The sequence below is a fragment of the Vipera berus genome (genome assembly GCF_964194415.1).
Source record: "Vipera berus genome assembly, chromosome: 1".
Classification (NCBI taxonomy): domain Eukaryota; kingdom Metazoa; phylum Chordata; class Lepidosauria; order Squamata; family Viperidae; genus Vipera; species Vipera berus.
In genome coordinates, this window is record NC_138202.1 from 345796660 (window position 1) to 345819740 (window position 23081).

At 43.3% G+C, this 23081-nt stretch overlaps 1 protein-coding gene across 1 annotated transcript in view; it reads right to left on the reverse strand.

Moving 5' to 3' along the window:
• The window catches only part of MYBBP1A (MYB binding protein 1a), a 79628-nt gene extending 57388 nt beyond the window's left edge, over nucleotides 1–22240 (reverse strand). The window contains exons 1-8 of the mRNA XM_081345679.1: nucleotides 22018–22240; nucleotides 16690–16788; nucleotides 13168–13251; nucleotides 11728–11802; nucleotides 11300–11407; nucleotides 9718–9908; nucleotides 5926–6093; nucleotides 3991–4108 (exon numbers count right to left, since the gene is read on the reverse strand). Coding sequence (XP_081201805.1) covers nucleotides 3991–4108; nucleotides 5926–6093; nucleotides 9718–9908; nucleotides 11300–11407; nucleotides 11728–11802; nucleotides 13168–13251; nucleotides 16690–16788; nucleotides 22018–22212 — 1038 coding nt within the window. The 5' untranslated portion in view covers nucleotides 22213–22240. The remainder of the gene's footprint in view (nucleotides 1–3990; nucleotides 4109–5925; nucleotides 6094–9717; nucleotides 9909–11299; nucleotides 11408–11727; nucleotides 11803–13167; nucleotides 13252–16689; nucleotides 16789–22017) is intronic.
• Between the last annotated feature and the right edge of the window lie 841 nt (nucleotides 22241–23081).

Sequence of the window (23081 nt, forward strand, 5' to 3'; positions counted from 1 at the left end):
CCCAAGGGACTCAGGGCGGCTTACAACAATAAAAACAACAATACAAAAATTAAAAAACGAATTAAATAACAGCCCCAAAATAAATTAACTACAGTTAAAAATTAAAACATATTTAAAAACCCATCATCAATCCAGGTCAGCCTGATGGAAGAGAAAAGTTTTGAGGTCGCGGCGAAAGGACCGGAGGTCCGGGGCCATCCGAAGCTCAAGGGGAAGCTGGTTCCAAAGGGCTGGTGCTCCCACAGAGAAGGCCCTCCCCCTGGGGGTCGCCAGCCGACATTGTCTGGCCGACGGCACCCTGAGGAGGCCCTCTCTGTGTGAGCGCACTGGGCGATGGGAAGTCGTCCCCGGTAGCAGACGGTCCTGCAAGTATCCCGGGCCTAAGCCATGTAGGGCTTTAAAGGTAAGTACCAGCACCTTAAATCTCTCCCGGAAGACAACTGGTAGCCAATGCAGCTCACGCAGGAGGGGTGTAATATGGGAGTATCGGGATGCTCTCATCACTACCCGCGCGGCTGCATTCTGCACCAGCTGAAGCCTCCGGGTGGTCTTCAAGGGCAGCCCCATGTAGAGAGCATTGCAGTAATCTATCCGAGAGGTAACGAGTGCATGAGTGACCGTACGTAGGGCATCTCGGTCCAGATAGGGGCGCAACTGACGCACCAGGCGAACCTGGGCAAATGCCCCCCTGGCCACGACTGCAATATGATCTTCAAAACTGAGTCGTGAGTCCAGGAGGACGCCTAAATTGCGCGCCCTATCAACGGGAGGCAACACCTCTCCTCCCATAACCAAAGATGGAACCTCTTGGACGAGTCGAGATGCCGGTACGTAAAGCCACTCAGTCTTGGCCGGGTTGAGCTGGAGCCTGTTCTTCCCCATCCAAATCCGTACCGCTTCCAGGCAACGGGACATCACGTCGAGGGCATCACTGGCTTGGTTCGGGGTGGAGATAAAGAGCTGGGTATCATCGGCATATTGATGATACCTCACCCCAAAACCACGGATGATCTCGCCCAGCGGCTTCATATAGATGTTGAACAGGAGGGGCGAGAGCACCGACCCCTGAGGCACCCCACAATTAAGGGGCCTAGGGGTTGACCTCTGCCCTCCTGTCAACACCGTCTGCGAGCGGCCCGAGAGGTAGGAGAACCACCATAAAACGGTGCCTCCCACTCCCAACCCCGCAAGACGTCGCAGCAAGATACCATGGTCGATGGTATCAAAAGCCGCTGAGAGATCTAAAAGGACCAGGACAGAGGAATAACCCCTGTCTCGGGCCCGCCAGAGATCATCCACCAGTGTGACCAATGCCGTCTCCGTGCTGTACCCGGGCCTGAAACCCGATTGGTATGGATCTAGATACTCAGTTTCCTCCAGGACCAAAGGGAGCTGCCGTGCCACCACGCTCTCAACAACCTTCGCAAGAAAGCGAAGGTTGGAGACAGGACGAAAGTTGTTTAAAATAGCTGCATCCAAGGCAGGTTTCTTGAGGAGGGGCCTTACCACCGCCTCCTTCAAGGCGGCAGGGAAGCACCCCTCACTCAAGGAAGCATTTATAACTGCCAGGAGCCAGCCTCGTGTAACCTCCCGGGCCGCATAAACCAGCCAGGAGGGACACGGGTCCAACAAACACGTGGCGGCACTTAATTTCCCCATGATCCTGTCCACTTCATCCGGAGTCACAGGATCAAACTCCTCCCAGATATTATCGGCCAAACCCATCGTTTCCCCCTCGTCAGATACTGCCCAGTCGGAGTCCAAGCCAGCCCGAATCTGAGCGATTTTATCCACCAGATACTCACTAAACTCCTCGGCCCGTCCCTGCAAGAGGTCCTCTCCCGTCCCCTGATTTAAAAGGGAACGGGTCACCCTAAACAGGGCGGCCGGGCGGTTATCTGCGGATGCAATGAGGGTGGCGAAGTGAGCACGCTTCGCCACCTCCATTGCCACAAGGTAAGATCTAGAAAAGGATCTTAACTGTGTCCGGTCAGACTCGGACCGAGTGGACCTCCAAATGCTCTCTAGGCCCCTTCTCCGGCGCTTCATCTCCCACAGGTCCATGGAGAACCAAGGAGCAAGCCGGGATCTGCGCCGGGTCAGAGGCCGCAAAGGCACAACACGGTCGAGAGCCTCCGAAGCCGCCCGTTGCCAGGCATCAACTAAGGTCTCGACCGGGCTGTGGGAAAGGGAGGAAGGAATAAATCCAAGTGCCGTCTGGAACCTATCTGGGTCCATCAGGCGCCTGGGGCGGAACCACCTGGTCGGTTCCGCCTCCCAGCAGCGGGGAGTGGCATGACGGAGGCTCAGCCGCAGGAGATAATGGTCTGTCCATGAAAGGGGTTGAGATGTTGGAATAACCCCACCCAGACCATTAAGCCACTGCCCAGAGATGAAAATAAGGTCGGGCGTGTTTCCCCCCTCGTGAGACGGACCCTGAATAATCTGGGTCAGGTCCATGGCTATCATGGAAGCCATGAACTCTCGGGCCACCCCCGACGCACCACCCAGGGAAGGCAGGTTGAAATCTCCCAGAACCATAAGCCTGGGAAACTCAACCGCCAACCCTGAGAGAGCGTCGAGTAGCCCGGGCAGGGCTGTTGCCACGCAGCTGGGAGAAAGGTACGTGAGCAACAGACCCAACTGACCCCCAGGACCCCACCTCAGGAGAAGGGACTCACATCCGCCAATCTGCGGGGCAGTGGTCTCCCGTGGACAAAGGGCCTCCTTAATAACAACTGCCACCCCCCCCCCCGCCCCTACCCTGAGCCCGAGGCTGGTGAAGCACACGGAAACCTGGTGGGCATAACTCAATAAGAGGGACCCCTCCCTCCGGGCCCAACCAGGTTTCAGTGATGCATGCCAGGTCTGTATAACAAAAATAAACAATGACAAAAGTAACTCCATATCATTGAAACACAGAGACACACACAGACATGAGTGTGTTTGTAATGGTGAATAAACAGGATAAATGAACAACTAAAAGGGGACTTCACTCAAGTGGACCTGAATGCTGTGGGAAAAGATATCCTAGCAGTTTTTCTAAAAGGAAGGAGAGAACCATTGTCAAAACAAGTAGAAATATGCCCTAAATATCATCTGGTCCCCAAATATTTTAGACTATAATTCTTATAATCTCTGATCACGCTAGCTGACAATTATGGGAATTACAAACATACATTCCAACAAAGCTGGCTAGTAAAGCAACTCTGACTAAAGTGACCTAAGGCAGTTCCCTTAGGCAAGATGCATAGCTCTTGCCAAGGTGCTATGTTTAACCCTCAGGCACACCAAAAAAGGACACATCTAATGGAAACTAGAAGAGCAGCTGTTCACAGATAATAGCCAGTCAGACCAATGGCCTGGCTGAGTATAAAGGAAACTTCTTATCATCAAAACTGAAGCCCATTGAACAAAAGGCCAATTTTCATAAAATGAAAAAACAGTTCCCACATCAAACTCATCGCTATTTAGGTTTTCTAAATAGCAATGGGAACAGGTTGATTTCAGTTTTAAGTTGTTAGTTCCTTCCTGAAAATATTCATGAAAACCAGCCAATTATAGAAGAGAATCTACAGTCCCAAGCTAGGAATTTTTACAGCCAGGGAATGGAAGTAGTTGCCAGTCAGGAGCAGATTTTTATCTATTTGGTTTACAAAGACCTCAGGAACCTGTTCAGTGACACAATGATGTCATTAGCAGGAGGAACATTTGACCCTTTTGAGCAGGATTTGTGGCAGGGAAAGGTGGAAACAAACATGCCTCACTCGAAGACTGAATGTCAATCTTTATTTTTCTAGGTCTTTCCATTGAAAGTCAGAAATTTTGCCACTGATCTCAAATTTCTGGGTACCAACTTGTGGTCAGTTGTCCATCACAATCTCTGTTCGTCTTGCTGAGATTCTGTGAATGGGAAATGCTGAGGACTGAACCTGGGATATTCTACCTACAATTTTAAATCTCACTGAGATCTTGCAGCAATGTATTTACCTTACTTGTGACAACGTGGAAGCCATACTGACGCATAGTTTCACCTTGAAGAACCATCTTTAGCTGGCTGAGAGAAAGAAGTGGGAAGACACTGCCCAGCAATCGAAAACACATGTAGCTGAAGGAAAACAGACATTTGGGTCAAAAGGAAATCAAAACTCCACAACAGAAATGTGGGACAAGTAAATAAGGTGTTCTGCACTGATTCTGGAGCAAACGCCAGACTGAACATGCTGTACAAAACCACTGAAGCTGCATAAGAAAATTTATGTACATTTTAAAAAGTATCCAGCAAATTCAAAAAGGTTTATTTCCAACTAAATATCTAAGGACTGTAATTTCAAAACTATAGAGTTAGATTTTGTTCCTGTCCTCTGGAACATTTCCTTGATGTCTACATGGCCCCCAATATCATTATACACTCATAAATCCATAAAGATCTCATTTTTATTTTTTAAACAGGCCCTATAGCAAGTTGGTTAATCATCCCATTCTCTGTTACATACTTGATATGGTTTGTAATTGTTTGTGTTGTTCTCTTGACATGAATCATAATAACATTATTTTTTGTTACTTGTTTCTCTTCTTTATTCATATTTTATAAAACCCTTGAGTTACTATTGCAATTGAATCAATATCCATTTCTTGGATAACATAAATGTTATTGTTAAAATAGGGATAAAGTTAAAGGTTCCCCCGCACATGCGTGCTAGTCATTTCCGACTCTAGTGGCCGGTGCTCATCTCCGTTTCAAAGCCGAAGAGCCAGCGCTTGTCCAAGGACGTCTCCATGGTCATGCGACCGGCATGACTAGACACCAAAGGCGCACGGAACGCTGTTACCTTCCCACCGTAGTGGTCCCTATTTTTCTACTTGCATTTTTACGTGCTTTCGAACTACTAGGTTGGCAGAAGCTGGGACAAGTAACAGGCGCTCACTCTGTTACGCGGCACTCGGGATTCGACCCACCAAACTGCCGACCTTCTGATTGACAAGCTCAGCGTCCTAACCCACTGAGCCACCGCATCCCTAAAATAGGGATATGAGCATGTAAATGAAGGCATGGAACTGTTAACATATTAATTTTAGTATGTCTGATGCTGTAACATACAGTATCTACAGGCAGTCCTCAATCTATGACTGGTCATTTAGCAACTGTTCAAAGTTATGACGTATCTGAAAGAGGGAACTAATGACTTCAGGTGCTTGCCAACATGATTGCACTTATAGTTGTTTGTAGCATCCCGCAGTCATGTGAACAAGTTTTCTAATGTCTTGCCAAAAACCGGCACTTTCATTCTTGACAAAACTGAGCTATACATAATGAACAATAAGTTTGCTTAATGACTAAAGCAATTTTTAAAACCGCTGTTCAATTTTAAAATGCATATGACCACCCACACTACAACCATTACAACTTACAACTGCAATAAGCAGGCTCCATTAAGTCTTAACTCAAGGACTACCTGTCATAACTAGATACAGAATTTAAAAGAGTAACTCTAATTTCGTACTTAATCTATGACTGTTTTTGACACTTATGACCACTGCAGCATCCTCATGATCACATGTTCAAAATTCAGGCACTTGGCTCATATTTATGGTGGTTGCAGTATCCTGGGGCCATGTGACCACCTTTTGCGACCTTTTGACAAGCCAAGTCAATACAGAAGCCAGATTCACTTAACAATTGTGTTACTAATTTAACAACTGCAGAGATTCACTTAACAACTGCGGCAAGAAGCATCATAAAACGGGACAAAATAGAAGTTTAGCAAGAGAAATTTTAGGTTCAATTGTGGACGTCACTTGAGGACTTACCTGTATTATGCCCATTCATTATGTTACTCAGAGACTCAGCATTCTCCAGGAGAAATAACCAACGGGCAGAGATAATTTCAGGCTGAAAGATAATTTCAAGTTCTTTCAACATACCTGCAGGGTCCAACATTTTCTTTAAGTAGCCCATTTTCTACAGCTTCTTTCCAGAACAGTTCAAAAGTTCCTTCTTTCAACGCCACTTTTATCAGGTCCAGTCCTACAGCTGGAAGAATTTTGTCCTTCCTCTCTGATTTGGCTGCCATTTTCAAAACTTCCACAATCCTAATGAGGAAAACAACAGAATCTTCATTATTCTTTTTTGTTGTCATTGTTCCAAAGAAATCTACCCGCAGGAGATGAGCAGGCCGAGCCGAGGGAGGGGTCAAATGCGTAATCAGTCATGAGTCCCTTCATGCCCACAAAAGATCTAAGTCCAGCCCATCTTGAATTCCTTCTGCCGTTATCTACCGCAAATTTCCTTTGGCTGTTAGTAGTTCAGATTCTTGTAGAGTGCTTAAACTTGCGATAAATCTCTATACTCATTTGAACTGTCTGGATCTCCTAATCTCCTCGGTGCTTGACATTAATCTGAACTACTAACAGCCAAGGGAAATTAGCGGGAATTAAGAATAGAAGGAATTGAAGGTGGGTTGGACTTAGATCTCTTGTGGGCATGAAAGGACTACTGATTGATGATGCATTTGACCCCACCCTCAGGCTCAGCCTGGTCATCTCCTACACTATCTTCATTATTGCTGGGAAGAAGAACTAGCAAAACAACAAGGAAGAATTTAGAAAACAGGCATCTGCTAAACAAAACCCCTGATTAGGTGCCTGGGGCGGACCAGGTGGTTCCGCCCCAGGCGCCTAATGGACCCGGATCGATTCCAGAGGGCGCTTGGGCCTATACCTATCACCCTTACCCACAGCCCAGTCGATGCTCTGGTGGAGGCCTGGGAAACGGCTGCCACCAGGGCACTTGACTGCGTTGTACCCATGCGACCTCTGACCCGGCGCAGATCCCGTTGGGCCCCATGGTTCTCTGTGGAGCTCCGGGAGATGAAGCGTCGGAGACGAGGTCTAGAGAGCGGTTGGAGATCCAGCCGATCCGAATCCGACCGATTGCAGTTAAGAACCTTTATAAGGTCTTATCTTGCGGCGATAAGGACGGCGAAGTCTAACTACTTTGCCGCCCTTATCGCGTCCGCAGATAATCGCCCGGCCGCCCTGTTTAGGGTGACTCGCTCCCTCCTTAACCAGGAGGTGAGAGAGGATCCCTTGCAGGGACGAGCCGAGGAGTTTAGTCATCATCTGGCGGACAAAATCGCTCGGATCCGGACCGGCCTGGACTCTGACTGGGCAGAGTCTGATGTGGAGGAATCAGGCGGTCTTGAGCACGTTATCTGGACTGAGTTCGACCCTGTTTCCCCTGATGATGTGGACAGGATCATGGGGAGAATGAGCACCACCACCTGTTTGTTGGATCCGTGCCCCTCCTGGCTAGCTTATGCGGCTCGGGAGGGAACACAAGGCTGGTTCCATGCAGTAATAACTGCTTCTCTGAAGGAGGGTGTCTTTCCTGCCGCCTTGAAGGAGGCGGTGGTGAGACCCCTTCTCAAGAAGCCTGCTTTGGACCCGGCTGCTTTAGACAACTACCGTCCAGTCTCCAACCTTCGCTTTCTGGCGACGGTTGTTGAGAGTGTGGTGGCGCATCAGCTCCCTCTGTTCCTGGAGGAAACTGATTATCTGGACCCGTACCAATCGGGTTTCAGGCCCGGACACAGCACGGAGACGGCATTGGTCGCGCTGGTGAATGATCTCTGGAGGGCAAGGGACAGGGGTTGCTCCTCTGTCCTGGTCCTATTAGATCTCTCAGCGGCTTTCGATACCATCGACCATGGTATCCTGCTGCGGCGGCTCAGGGGGTTGGGAGTGGGAGGCACCATTTTACGGTGGTTCTCCTCCTACCTCCAGGGCCGCTCGCAGTCGGTGTTGACGGGAGGGCAGAGATCCGCCCCGAGGCCTCTCATTTGTGGAGTCCCTCAGGGGTCGGTTCTCTCGCCTCTCCTGTTCAACATCTATATGAAGCCGCTGGGCGAGATCATTCGTGGTTTCGGGGTGGGGTATCACCAGTACGCTGATGATACCCAACTTTTTCTTTCCACCCCGAACCAACCCAGCGATGCCCTCTCCGTGATGTCCCGGTGCCTGGAGGCGGTTCAGGTCTGGATGGGGAGAAACAGGCTTCGTCTCAATCCCGCCAAGACTGAGTGGCTGTGCATATCGGCATCTCGGGTTAACCAAGTTATTCCATCTCTAACGATGGGGGGTGAGGTGTTACCCCCCGTTGATAGGGCTCGCAACTTGGGCGTCCTCCTGGACTCACGGCTCAATTTTGAAGATCACATAGGAGCCGTGACCAGGGGGGCTTTTGCACAGGTTCGCCTGGTGCGCCAGTTGCGTCCCTATCTGGACCGAGACGCCCTACGCACAGTTACTCATGCGCTTGTGACCTCCCGTTTGGACTACTGTAACGCTCTCTACATGGGGCTGCCCTTGAAGACCACTCGGAGGCTTCAACTGGTGCAGAATGCGGCCGCGCGAGTTGTAATGGGGGTCTCCCGATACTCCCATGTAACACCTCTACTCCGCGAGCTGCATTGGCTTCCGGTTGCCCTCCGGGTGAAATTCAAGGTGCTGGTTATCACCTATAAAGCCCTACATGGCCTGGGTCCGGGGTATTTGAGGGAACATCTGCTGCCGGCATCAAACGCCCTTCGCCCAGTGCGCTCCCACAGGGAGGGTCTGCTCAGGGTCCCGCCGGTAAGAGATTGCCGGCGGGTGATACCCAGGGATAGGGCCTTCTCAGTGGGGGCGCCTGCCCTCTGGAACCAGCTGCCGGTGGAGCTGAGGACTGCTCCCGACCTCCGATCATTCCGCCGGGGCCTGAAGACCTGGCTCTTTGAGCTCTCGGGCCCAGGCTGAGGAGATATTCATTTTAATCGGGGTTTTTTAATAGTACAGGGTTGATCTAATATTTTTAAATTGGGTTTTAACTTTTGTATAATGGTTTTTTAACTCCCTGTAAACCGCCCTGAGTCCTCAGGGAAAGGGCGGTATATAAATGCAATAAATAAATAAATGATTCAGCTAAGTGGTTTACACACAGAGCCAAGTCAAAATGTGCAAATCCAGTCAAATGTACATTACTTAGGCAAACCAGTTAAAGAAGCCATAATTTGCTACAATGTGCAAGCCCAATCAGAGATTAGCAGAAATTTTTCCCAACACTGGAATATTTCTTACCCCTACTTGGGATAATTTAAACATAAAATATATGCTCTATTTCTCTCTTATTGCCCTTTTCCTGGAAACAGAAGTACAGTACAGGTAGTCTTTGCCTTACAACCACAATTGGGACTGGAATTTTGGTTGCTAAGAGAGAGGGCCATAAAGCAAATCATGTGACAACCCAATTTATGAGTTTTTAAAAACCATATTTATTAAGTGAATCATACAGTCAAGTGAATCACATGATTGTTAAGCCAACCTGACTTTCCCCAATGATTTTGCTTCTCAGAGGTCAGGCTGGGAAGGTCGTAAAGGGTAATCATATGAGCCCAGGATTCTGCAACTGGTCATATAGGTGAGCCAGCTGCCAAGTGCTCAAACTGCCAGATATGACCACGATGCAACAACTATAACGTCAAGGACGAGTCATAAGTCACTTTTCACATGCCCTTGTAAACTCTAAATCGTTGTTAAATGAATGGTTGTTAGTCGAGGACTAACTGTACTGCAGTCCATTTCTAGTTAAAAAGTTATTTTCAATAGGATGATGGGTATCTGCTATACTTGGAGTGAGAGAAAAAGGGTTTTCCTGGATGCTTCATTACTTTTACTGACCTGGGGATGTTTTGTGCCGTCACAACAGCTGTTGTGCCCAAGAGGGCCTTCAGCTTCTCTGGTCCGAGAACTTTGGGGAATTTTTGGATGCCCACCAACAGGAGGTACAATTGACCAGGAGTGCTGAAAGCTGCAGTAAGTTCATCCTCCAAGATATTGTAAAGCACCTTTTCAAATACAGTCTCTGGGATCTGGAAACAACAATGCCACAGGGGAGAAACATTGCAGTATGAACAATACATATCAGCAGTTGTTTTTTTTTATCTATGTAGAGTTATATTTTGGCTTTACATCAATGATGTTATGCAGTAGAAATCAGCTACTTCACTAGTCAGCAGTCACTGATGGGACAGGAATAGGTTTTCAGCCCTAATAAAAAGAAGCCTTCCAATATCTCAGGGGCTGCCATAAAGAAGAGGGGGTCAACCTATTCTCCAAAGAATCTGAAGGCAGGACAAGAAGCAACGGATGGAAACTAATCAAGGAGAGAACCAACCTAGAACTAAGGAGAAATTTCCTGACAGTCAGAACAATTAATTGGTGGAACAACTTGTCTCCAGAAGTTTGGGTGCTCCAACACTGGAGATTTTTAAGAAGAGATTGGACAACCATTTATGTGAAATGGTATAGGGTTTTCTGCTTTTCTGCTTGAGCAGGAGTTGGACTAGAAGATCTCCAAGGTCCCTTCCAAATCTGTTAATTATGTTACTCTTGTCTATTAGCATCTTAGTAGTATAAGCTGGGTGGGACGCGGTGGCTCAGTGGGTTAGGACGCTGAGCTTGTCGATCAGAAGGTCGGCAGTTTGGCGGGTCGAATCCCAAGTGCCGCGTAGCAGAGTGAGCGCCTGTTACTCATCCCAGCTTCTGCCAACCTAGCAGTTCGAAAGCACGTAAAAATGCAAGTAGAAAAATAGGGACCACTCCGGTGGGAAGGTAACAGCGTTCCGTGCGCCTTTGGCGTCCAGTCATGCCCGCCACATGACCACGGAGACGTCCTTGGACAAGCGCTGGCTCTTCGGCTTTGAAACGGAGATGAGCACCGGCCCCTAGAGTCAGAAACGACTAGCACGCATGTGCGGGGGAACCTTTACCTTTACCTTAGTATAAGCTGGAAACTACAGTATGTGAAACAAAATGTTTAACTAAAATGGGAGTTGGTCTGATCCAGGAGGTTTTTAAAGTTAACAATGGCAAGACTAAAGGATCTCTTGCCAAAGATCGTTAAAGGCAGGCAGACATGTAAGAGGGAAAACAGCCTTTTAAATATCCCAAGCTTAAACTGCATACAGTTTTGTGATCTGGAAGAACAGATTAAACTGTAACAAGGGAATCATGTATTTTTACATAACGATCAAGAGTCTGAACCTTTTTCTTCTTCGGTCTATTGGTACCTCTCTCTCATTGGTGGCTAAGGTCACAGCAGTTACAAAATTATTTGCCTGCATTTCTCAACACTGTAAATAGAAGCAGCAATGATGTGTGCATATCATTGGTCATTCTCCACCTTCTTAACTTAAAAATAGATAATTTACAAAAGCTAATACTTTTAAAAAGTTCCCCTTTTTTGCTCAGTCTTCCTTACCTCGGAAACAATGTCAACTAATGTCTTTCTTGGGAGGTCCTTAAGATGGGCATAGTGTTCAGAAAGGGTCTGTAGAAGCTGGACACACTCAAGGAGAGCCTTGGAATCCTAAGGAGATCAAAAATCAGGCTTTATAGTGTATCCTGTTGAACCTAGCCAAACCCAACTTGTTTAGCAAATCATGATAACATCAGACATGTCACTGGAAGGCAAAATCACAAAACTGCACCTCACTTACTTTGGCCATGTTATGCGAGGGGAATTCAATGGAGAAAGCAATTGTGTTTGGAATAGTTAGTGGTAAAAGAAAACCAGGCATCAAAGAACACAGTGGCTGGACACTACGCCAGCCAGAGCATAGAAAAACTCAAAGAAGCAGTGCAAGAAGGGAAGATGTGGAGAGACCTGGAATAATTCTATAACATTACCTTTGACAGGCGCCTGGATTGGAAGAGAGCTAGCACTCCAAAAAAGTTTCCAAACAGAGCATTCCTGAAAAGTTTCTGAAATGACAGAAAGCCAGCACACCAGGAATATTGGTTACAAACATAGTCAGAAGTGTGATGAATTGGAGGGGGAGGGTCTGACATTTTAACACAGGTTAAGCCACAAATGCTTGGCAGCATCTGACCTTAAGATAACATCTATTCTAAAATGCTCAAATGCTTTAGCTGGAGTTTCTCCAAGATTCTCAACCTACTTCTGATCTTCAATATAAACTGTGGCTGCAAAATGTGGAGTTAAAAATTAGTATTACAGGGATGCAGGCAGCACACAAAATCACGCCCTCTCTGGTCCACAGAAAAACCTCTCTCCACGGAACCGGTCCCTGGTTCCCAAAAGGTTGGCGGGTGCTGCCTTAAGAACCCAGTTTGTTTCTTATTTTACACTTTCTGAAACACATAACACTTATGCAGATATGTACAATTGCAACAAAAATTAACAGCAACAGCCATACCTTAAACAAAGCAACATTTTTTCTGGACTTCTCAGATGATATAGTATCTCTAAAAATGCTGCATTTGGATTAAGATGTTTCTGAGAGGTGTTACTTCTACTACTTTTTGTGGGTTGAATAAAGCAATACTTTAAAAGGATAGGTTTCACTTTAAAACATCTGAAAATAGTACCATAGAATTTGCAACAAAGGGAGACAAATTTTGGCAAGCCACACTGAACAGGGATATAACTATAGGAACAGAAGACTATAAACAGTGCTCTGCTGGATTGGACCTTTGGCCCATGTTCTCCAGCAGCCTATTCTCGCAGTGGCCAACCAACTGCACATGGAAGCCAGCTAGTCTCTCAGCAGATAGCCATCAGAGGCAGCATAATTTTCCTCGAAACTAAGAGCCACTGATCTCCACAACCTCCATGAATTGGTACAACCCTTCAACTAGTGATTATTCTGTGGCCAATAAGCAAACTTCGGTCTTGTTAGATTAGATAATTGATTCCCCAAGTTCTGAGAGGGGGAATTCCTAAAAAAAAAACTTTTTAAAAAAGCTTCTACAAATTTGGGCCTTCCCTCAGACTCTCTGTCATGGCAGAGATAGGTTAAGTAGAATGGCCGCAGTCTCTGCATCTGTTTGTAGATGACTCACCCAACCTAAAATCTGAAGTGCCATGCCGACCCTTTTTATTTTTTATTTTTATTATTATTATTATTATTATTATTATTATTATTATTATTATTATTATTATTATTATTATTATTATTATTATTATTATTTATTATTATTATTATTATTATTATTATTATTATTATTATTATTATTATTATTATTATTGCCTTCACTAAGCCTCCTTGAGTTTTGGCGAGTGGACATTTTTAAAAACTGAAATTATAAACAAATCAACATTCTTACCTTCTTCACTCTACCAAGATCGTATTTTTCCTTAATCTGTTGCAGAACTGCCAAGAGAGTCAGCTCCTCAAACACTTGCAATACCTTGGAAAGAAAAAAAAATATAATGAGAGAAAGCTGCAGAACGTTCAAAGTAAGTTACAGGGCCAGTCTTGAAAGGGCAAAATATTTTTTGATTCCTACTCTTGACCTGTGCCAAACCTGTGATTACATTTACTGTTCCCATCTTTTTTGGTAAAAAGAGTTCTTTTCTTCTATAAGTTCTGTCTGAGCTCACATATCAGTAGATTACAGCAAGCAACTGGCTTGGTAACTTGTTGGCTAGTTGATTGACTCATGACTGACTGAAAATGTCTCCAGAACAGCAGAGATGACAACGGCTGTGAAGAATAAAGAATTAACCTTTGGAGAAGGACAGAATGGGAGATCCCCACAAGCACTCTGAATGACAGCTGCTCACAAGGGAACTATAAAACAGCTGGGTCCCATGGTCTTGGTTGAGCAGGGGTCTTCAAACTTGGCGCTTTTATGACTTGTGGACTTCAACTCCCAGAATTCCTCAGCCAGTGTGCCTGGCTGAGGAATTCTGGGAGTTGAAGTCCACAAGTCATAAAGGACCAAGTTTGAAGACCCCTGGTCTTGAGCACTAAAAGCCAAGGGAAATTACATCTTTGCTTTAATAACATTGGAGCCTTTCATAAGGACACTATGCCAGCTGAACTCACTTTCTAATCAAATTTGAAAAAGTTCAATTGAACTTTTTTATGGCTATTAGAGACATTCAAAAGAAGAAGCTCAATTTGACACCTGATGAGCTTTATCTTCTTTGGATTTAAGGAATTTTAAACAGATACTAAAGAGTTTAATATAAAAATTGGCAAAAACGAAAAAAAGATTTTAAGAAAATTTCAAATGACCTGGGAGATCAGAGAGATTTGGAATATTGGTTATTTGTGCTGTGGGATATGAAAAAAACAAGTATATAATTTAGTAACTATATACATATGTAGGAAATGACTGAAATGGAACTGTAAACCCATATCAGAAACCGAGGCTTGATGAAACTTGCAAATGGACACTAGAGGGAACTAAAGGACTAAGCAGCAAAACAATTACAATTGCTAAGGTTAATTGTAACTTTTACTTGTCTCAAAGAATCCTTAAAAATGGACTAAGATATTAATAACTAATATCTCAGAAATTATACAAATTTCAATGGGTAAACATCTGATGAGAAAAAATTTAAAAAATAACTTTTAGGCATAGATAGAAGACAACAAAACAGAGATTATCAAAATGGGAATACAGTTGCAAGAAAAAGTATGTGAACCCTTTGGGATTATGTGGAGTTTTGCATGAATTGGCCATAAAATGCGCTCTAAACGTCATGTAAGTCACAACAATAGAAAAACACAGTCTGCTTAAAATAATACTACACAAACATTAGCTGTTGTCATGTTTTAATTGAACATAAGATGGAAACATTCACAGTGCAGGGTGGAAAAAGTATGTGAACCTTTGGACTTAATAACTGGTTGACCCTCCTTTGGCAGCAATAACCTCAACCAAACGTTTCCTGTAGTTGCAGATCAGACCTGCACAACGACCTGGAGTAATTTTGGACCACTCCTCTGCACAAAACTGTTTCAGTGTAGCAATATTCTTGGGATGTCTGGTGTGAATCGCACCCTTAAGGTCATGCCACAGCATTTCAATCGGGTTGAGGTCAGGACTCTGACTGGGCCACTCCAGAAGGCGTATTCTGTTCTGTTAAAGCCATTGTTTTGTTGAATTACTTGTATGCTTTGGGTCATTGTCCTGTTGCATCACCCATCCTCTGCGGAGCTTCAGTTGGTGGACAGATGGTCGTACGTTTTCCTGCAAAATGTCCTGATAAACTCTGGAATTCATTTTCCCATCAATGACAACAATCCGTCCAGGCCCTGAGGCAGCAAAGCAGCCCCAAACCATGATGCTCCCTCCGCCATGTTTTACAGTGGGGATGAGGTTTTGATGTTGGTGTGCTGTGCCTTTTTTTCTCCACACATAGTGTTGTGTGTTTTTCCCAAACAACTCAATTTTGCCACAGGTGCTCTTTTGCAAACTTCAAACATGCTGCAATATTTTTTTTGGACAGCAATGGCTTCCTCCGTGGTGTCCTCCCATGTACTCCATTCTTGTTTAATGTTTTCCTTATTGTAGATGTGTCAACAAAAATGTTAGCATGTGCCAGAGATTTCTGTAGGTCTTTAGCTGACACTCTAGGATTCTTCTTTACCTCATTAAGCATTATGCGCTGTGCTCTTGCAGTCATTTTTACAGGACGACCACGCCTAGGGAAAGTAGCAACAGTGCTAAACTTTCTCCATTTGTAGACAGTCTGTCTTACCGTGGACACATGAACATCAAGGCTTTTGGAGATACTTTTGTAACCCTTTCCAGCTTCATGCAAGTCAACAATTCTTGATCGTAGGTCTTCTGAGAGCTCTTTTCTGCGAGGCATGGTTCACATCAGACAGTGCTTCTTCAGACCAGTAAACCCAAAACAGGTGTGTGTTTTTAAAGGGCAGGACGGCTGTCAGCAACACATCCAATATCATCACACTGATTGGAGTCAAGGTTGGCTCACTCCTGGCTCCAATTAGCTCTTGGAGAAGTCATTAGGCTAGGGGTTCACATACTTTTTCCACCCTGCACTGTGAATGTTTACATGTTATGTTCAATTAAAACATGACAACAGCTAATGTTTGTGTAGTATTATTTTAAGCAGACTGTGTTTTTCTATTGTTGTGACTTACATGACGTTTAGAGCGCATTTTATGGCCAATTCATGCAAACCTCCACGTAATCCCAAAGGGTTCACATACTTTTTCTTGCAACTGTACAGAAGACATCAAGAAAACTATATGGACATAGAATAGCTATGACAAGAAATCGTGGATGATGCCTTTCTATAGGATTTACAAAGTAGACTGGTGAAAACTTTGAAGACTGCTTCTGAATGTCAATGATTGATAACAGATCAAATCCTATGATGCCACTGAAATGATTTAAAGGTCTAAACTGTGAAGAGCAAAAAGAATGAATATAAAGTTGAATTATTTGATCAGGGATAAACGATCTGTTTGATATTTCTGCTAACTCATAATGGACTTTTTGCTGAAACAGGACTGGAAAGATGACGATTTGTGGATTGTGTCTATGAGGTGAGGTTATGGAAAGAAGAGGATTTGTAATTTTAAAAGAGGGTGAAAAGTTACTGTAGTAGCTTATGCTTGATGTGATGAAGGTTGGATCCTATTTATTATTCTTTTTGTTTCTTGTTCATTTTCTCTTTTGTCTTTTGTTTCTCTTTTCCCTGTACCTTTTGACCTTTTCTTTTTCCTTCTAGTTTAGTTTATATTAGCTTTTACTAAATTTACTAAAAAAAAGTCAATAAAATTTAATTTGTGTGTGTGTGTGTGTGTGCGTCTGTCTGTCTGTCTGTCTGTCTGTGTATTTTCTTCATCAAGGGACACCAACCTGCGCCAATGCCAAACTGAATCCTGGACGGGCCACTTCTCGAGTTGCTCCCAATCCATCAATCAAACGTTTTAAGGTATACTTTAAAAAATCTTCATCCTAAAAGAAATTACAAAGATATCCAAGGCGAATGAGGTGGGAATGGTTACCAACTTGCATCCTACAAACCTCTGTGTTACCCTTTAACCTTAACATCTACCATTTATATTTTATTACCATTATGATTTCTAGCAATTGTGTTGTATATTTTAAATAAAAAAAGAACATAAATTCTGAAATCAAGAAATACTACTATTTTATTTTTATTCTGGCTTGATGGAGTCACACTCTGGCAGCAAAGTAAACAAGAACAGATGACACAGTAAATTCCAATACTATATGCAATAGACGTTCTACAGATTGAAGTTATTTTAACGATACAGTATAAACTGGCACATAAACTGGGTTTACAGACCATGCAACACCATAACAGTTTTTTGGCTTTTTAATGTTACAGCTCATCCAATAAATCACTGTAAGGGAAACCATGCAGGAGGAAGATTTATGTAAAAGATCCTATTTTAATACCAAAAACAAGTTTTACAAATGCTGCATTGCAGTGGCTTAGTTTGCCACTGCTTCTCCCCAGTAATGTTTGCAAAATATGGGTAGAAACGAAAGACCTTGAGAAAAAAAGAAGTTAAGCTTTTTTTTTTAATCACATAACTCTTTCTTTATTCTTTTCAATACAGTGGAGTGTTAGAAATAAATTATGTAAACAGGGTCAGGACTCCCGACTGTTTTTCTGTCAGTGCAGTAACTCCAAAAGCTGAACAGAACTGACCAGTTGTGGTAAGAGTTGGGGACAAAAACTTAACAAAGAAAATGGGCTGGATCTGGCTAGGAAATGTCAAGAAACGCATTCTATAAGAATCTCCATAGACATTCTACAAAAAAATTCTCAATGCAGCCTTATGGGAAAGATAATTAGCCAGTGGCTCAGTTACAGTACCTCCACTTTAAGTCCCCCTCCCTTCTACTCATGTAACCCAGAGCAGATCTTATGTAGCCCACCCAGTACTTCCTTGTACATATAAATATACAAACACAAATATGTGTAACATAAGGAGGCAGTGTACACATGCATACACACACACACACACACACACACACACACACAGAGAGAGAAGCAACACATTATTTTGTTACACAGAAGAAAACAGAAAATTCTTGTCACTGCTAGTACAGGTAGTCCTCAACTTATAACCATTTGTTTTTGTTGAAAAAGAGTGTTTGCTATGACCATCGTATTCTCTTGACAAAATTCTATCAGCCTGTGCCCTGCTTCATTTTGCACTCCAAGGCCAAATTTGCCTGTTATTCCAGTTATCTTTTGGCTTCCTACTTTAGCATTCCAATCCCCCATGATGATAAGGACATCATTTTTTGGTGTTAGTTCTATAAGGTGCTGTAGGGCTTCATAGAACCAGTCAATTTCATCCTCTTCAGCACTGGTGGTTGGGGCATAGACTTGGACTACTGTGATATTGAATGGTTTGCCTTGGATTCGAACTGAGATCATTCTGTCATTTTGAGGATTGTATCCCAGTATTGCTTTTCCTACTCTTTTATTGACTATGAAGGCTACTCCATTTCTTCTGAGGGATTCTTGTCCGCAGTAGTATACCTGATGGTCATCTGAATTAAATTCACCCATTCCTGTCCATTTTAGTTCGCTGATACCTAAGATGTCGATGTTTAGTCTTGTCATCTCTTGTTTGACCACGTCCAGCTTTCCTTGATTCATGGATCTTACATTCCAGGTTCCTATGGAGAAAAAATCTTTACAGCATCGGACTTTCCTTTCACCACCAGACACATCCACAGCTGAGCGTCCTTTCGGCTTTGGCCCAGTCGCTTCATTCTTTCTGGCGCTACTAGTACTAGCCCTCTGCTCTTCCCCAGTAGCATATTGGACGCCTTCCGACCTGAGGGGCTCATCTTCCAGCGTCATATCGTTTTGCCTTTTGGTACTGTCCATAGGGTTTTCATGGCAAAGATACTGGAGTGGTTTGCCATTTCCTTCTCCAGTGGATCACGTTTTGTCAGAACTCTCTGCTATGACCTTTCCGTCTTGGGTGGCCCTGCACGGCATAGCTCATAGCTTCATTGAATTACGCAAGCCCCTTCGCCACGACAAGGCAGTAATCCATGAAGGGGAACCATTTGTTTTAGTGACCATTTGAAAAAGTGACTTATGACCAGTTTTTACATTTATGTCACTGCAGCATCCCCATGGTCACATGATCAAAATTCAGGCATTTACCAACCAACATGTATTTATGACAGTCGCAGAGCACCGGGATTATGTGATCCCCATTTGTAACCTTCCCAGTCAGCTTCCGACAAGCAGATTTGCTTAATGACCACATAATTCACTTAACAACTGCAATGACTTGCTTAACAACTGGCAAAAAGCTCATAAAATGGGGCAAAACTCAACATCTGCCTTGCTTTGCAACAAAAAATTTGGGTTCAGTTGGGATCATAAATTGAGGATTACCTATTAACGGTTTTGAAAGAAAGAAAGGTGGTAGACATAACCTTTTTAAAAGCCAGCATTAGAAAATTAAAGATAAATGAAAAAAAAAATGAAGATCAGCAAAAAGAGAAATAGAAAAAATAACTTGTGAATGCAGAATTGTTAACACAGACTTAATTGAACAGTTATATAGATTAATTACCAATATCTAATATATTTATCCAAAATGACATTGTATACAAAGGAAGCAATATACCAGGAAAATAGCATATTATCACAACTAATATATGATGTCTGAATTTGACTAAACTTAATCTTTATTATGGGATTTTTCATACTTTTTTGTGCTTATTGAACTCTTGTGCCAAAACAATTTCACACATTTTAAAATATCCTTGATCTAGTGACAACTTATGCAAACAAATCTGACTGCTAATAAGGGAGCCTGACTCTATGTTTTAACTGATGTAGGACATAAAGATAATAATCCTACTGTGGATTCATCTTAAAACAGCTTTTTTCAACTTCATCAAAAACTTTTGAACAAAAACTAATTGGGCACTGCCACCAAAGATAAAAAAATTTCCATTTCGTTTATACCTTTCCCAACCCAATTTAGATGGTTTGTATTTTTAAAGAGGTACTGTAATCCCCAAATGTATTATTGTTGTTGTCATTTCTAGATAACATGAAATGGATTAAAGGGAATTATATATTATAATGTGTTTCAGAGAGATTCACTGTACAAAAACAAATTCTGTTCACAATATTTTTAAAAGCTTTCTAAAGAGTCTTTTGTAACTGATACGAATGCATTTATATGAAGTGGTTGAGATTATTTTATTATTAAACAAATTAGAGACGCACCATTTCTCCAACACTTTTAATGACCTGAGATGAACTAAGATCACCTATATAATTCTTTAAAAAGCATAATATTGGGTTTAGTTGAAAAGGAGTTGGAACTTTTTTCTATTCCTTTATCATAACTTAATTACTAATATAAATATAGAGAATAATCAATGCTAAATACAATAAAGTTCAGGGCTGATAAACTTTATTCTCTGTAACTCTTCTATCTTCCATTCCTTAAACTGAGCAAACTTATTCTCATACCAGAATGGTGGATGACATGCAGATTAGAGACCAACCATATTTCCATCTTACTGAAATTTCTAAGGACAGTTTAAAATATTGGTTCATAAAAGTTTTTTTAAACCTCCAAATGAAATTATATAGCTCAGACTGAAGGAGAATTAAGTACCAGTTCAACTAATACATGTAGTCCTCATCTTACAATAATTCATTTAGGCTCCGTTCGAACTTACAACAGCACTGAAAAAATTGACCTATGACAATTTTTCTCACTTACGACTGTTGCAGCCTTCCCATGGTCAAGTGATCAAAATCCAGATGTTTGGCAACTAAACTCATATTTATGATGGTTGCAGTGTCTCTGAGTCATATGATCATCTTTTGTGACCTTTTGACAAGCAAAGTCAATGGGGGAAGCTAGATTCACTTACCAGCCATGTTACTAACTTAAGAACTGCAGAGTCATAAAATGGGGCAAAACTCACTTTTACAAATGTTTCACTTAGCAACAAAAATTTTGGGCTCAACTGTGGTCATTACGTCAAGGATTACCTGTACCACAGTCCATTTTTAATTTTCCTGATCACATGAATTATTTAAATTGAAACAAATTTTAAACACTTTTTTTCTGATATTGCTAAAGGTTTTTGATGTTGTTTATACTGGACAGCTTATCTGATTCTAGGATTGATATAAGGATGCACTGAAGATGACAATGTTCCTTATATTTTACTAAACCAAGCAGTGGGCACTGAACCCAAGACTATGAAAAAGAAACTTTTTGGAAAGATGATTTCCCCACTAGATCCATGAAAACCATGCAAAAGGAGAAATTCCATATATCGGTAGTTGCTTCAAAGCAAGATGGCTGGCAATATAAATTTGATAGACAGACCGACAGACAGAGGCATACTGGACTAGCAGTGGGGGGGGAATCCAAATATTAATCTAGTCTCCACCAGGAGTGCTCCCTGGATTGGTTTATGTCAGGCCTTCTAAAGCCTAGATCTGACCTGGGACAATGGTGAAGGTGCTGGACAGGAGTAGGGAGAGACAGGTTGTAGTCCACCCTCAGCCACTGTAGTTCCCAGGGTGGCTTGGGGCCATTTGCATTCTCTTAGCCCATCTACCTCACAGGGTTGTTGTTGTGGGGACAAACAGAAGGGAGTGGTATGTGTGAGTAAGATGGGTGGACTACTATAGTGGCGGAGGGGACCATTGGAAGAATTGAAAGAACAAGTTATGATCATATATGTCAACCTTGGCAAACTTTAAAGTATTTGGACTTCTCCAGGCAGCTGGAAGTTGAAGTCCAAATATCCTAAAGTTGCCAAAGCTGACAAACACTGCCTCAGGGATAGATCGTTATGGAGAAAATCCTATCCGTGTGATCATTAGGAATCGCATATTATATTATGGCATATCATCAATCAGCTACGTGCTATTCTTTGCGCTCCTGTACAAAAGTGACAATATTAATCTAACAAAATAGATCGTTTCTTCTGACGCTCCCTGCCATTTTTCCATTTCCGGCAAGAAAGCCGACACAAACAAGCGTGCTTCTGAGCGCGTCCAAAGTGCAACCTAAAAGGTTAAAGATCTCAGACCTAAAGATCGTAGGGAAAGGTCTAACTCTAAAGCGACTCCGGAGGAGGAGTGAAGCTCTCCCCTTCATCAGCCCGCACACCCCACGAGCAACTGCAATGCCTTACTTTCTTATTTTCCTGCAAATAATTCAGCAGCCCTTCCGTGGCCTTCAAACGGATCGCCTGGTCGGGCTTGGCGATGTCCCAGAAATAGTCCAGAAACTGCCGACTCTGCCCCAAGACCCTGCCCGGCTGCGGGATCGAGGCCGGAGCGAGGCGATCTGCCACTTGCCCGCTCTTCGGGCTACAATCACCAGCCATGCTGGTAGCAGAGACGCACGTGGAAAAGCCCCCGTGATGCACCAGAGGAAGCACGTGAAAACCTCCCCTTCCGGGATCGGAAAAGGATTGCTCCCGCCTTCTCACGTAGTAGAAATTCTCCCTCGGAGGCGAGATTGGCATCAATGAGCCTGATCTTTGGCCTCTGTTTCACCCTTCCCCAAATCCATACCCTCAAGATGCCGGGAACTCCAACTCCTATGGTCCTCAGCGGTAGTTATTTCGAGAAACAGACTTTCAGCGGTTTTAGCTTAGTGTTTTTAAGTTGTGTGGCCTTCAACTCCCAGAATTCCCCAGCCAATGGGAATTGAAGTCCACACATTTTTAAGAAAGGGGTCTTCAGACTTGGCCCTTTTATGACTTGCGGACTTCAACTCCCAAAATTCCTCAGCCAGTGTGGCTGAGGAATTCTGGGAGTTGAAGTCCACAAGTCATAAAAGGGCCAAGTTTGAAGACCATCTTAAAGGCTCTTGAGATAAAGGCATGGTGGATTAAGGGAATAGACACAGATCCCTAGGGCCAGCTAAAAAAACCTTGGCTGCTTTTGGTTGTAGTGGCTGTATTTACAAGACACAGAGAATGACCTTTCTGTTAGCTCACTGTGGATGAATAAATGCTTGAAATTATTATGATTGGTTGCATAGACAGCTAGATGTTTAGACTGGATTTGGCATTTTTATTCACCTGTGGGGTCCCTGGTGCTCTCTGAGCTTGGTTGTTTTCTTGCAGATATTTCATTATCCGACTAATTAACATCAGTTCCTGAAGGGTGATGATTTTGTCAGTGTTGATATTCAGGTTCTGCTCCAGATGTTTTGGGATTGCACCAAGGGCTCTTATTAATATTATTG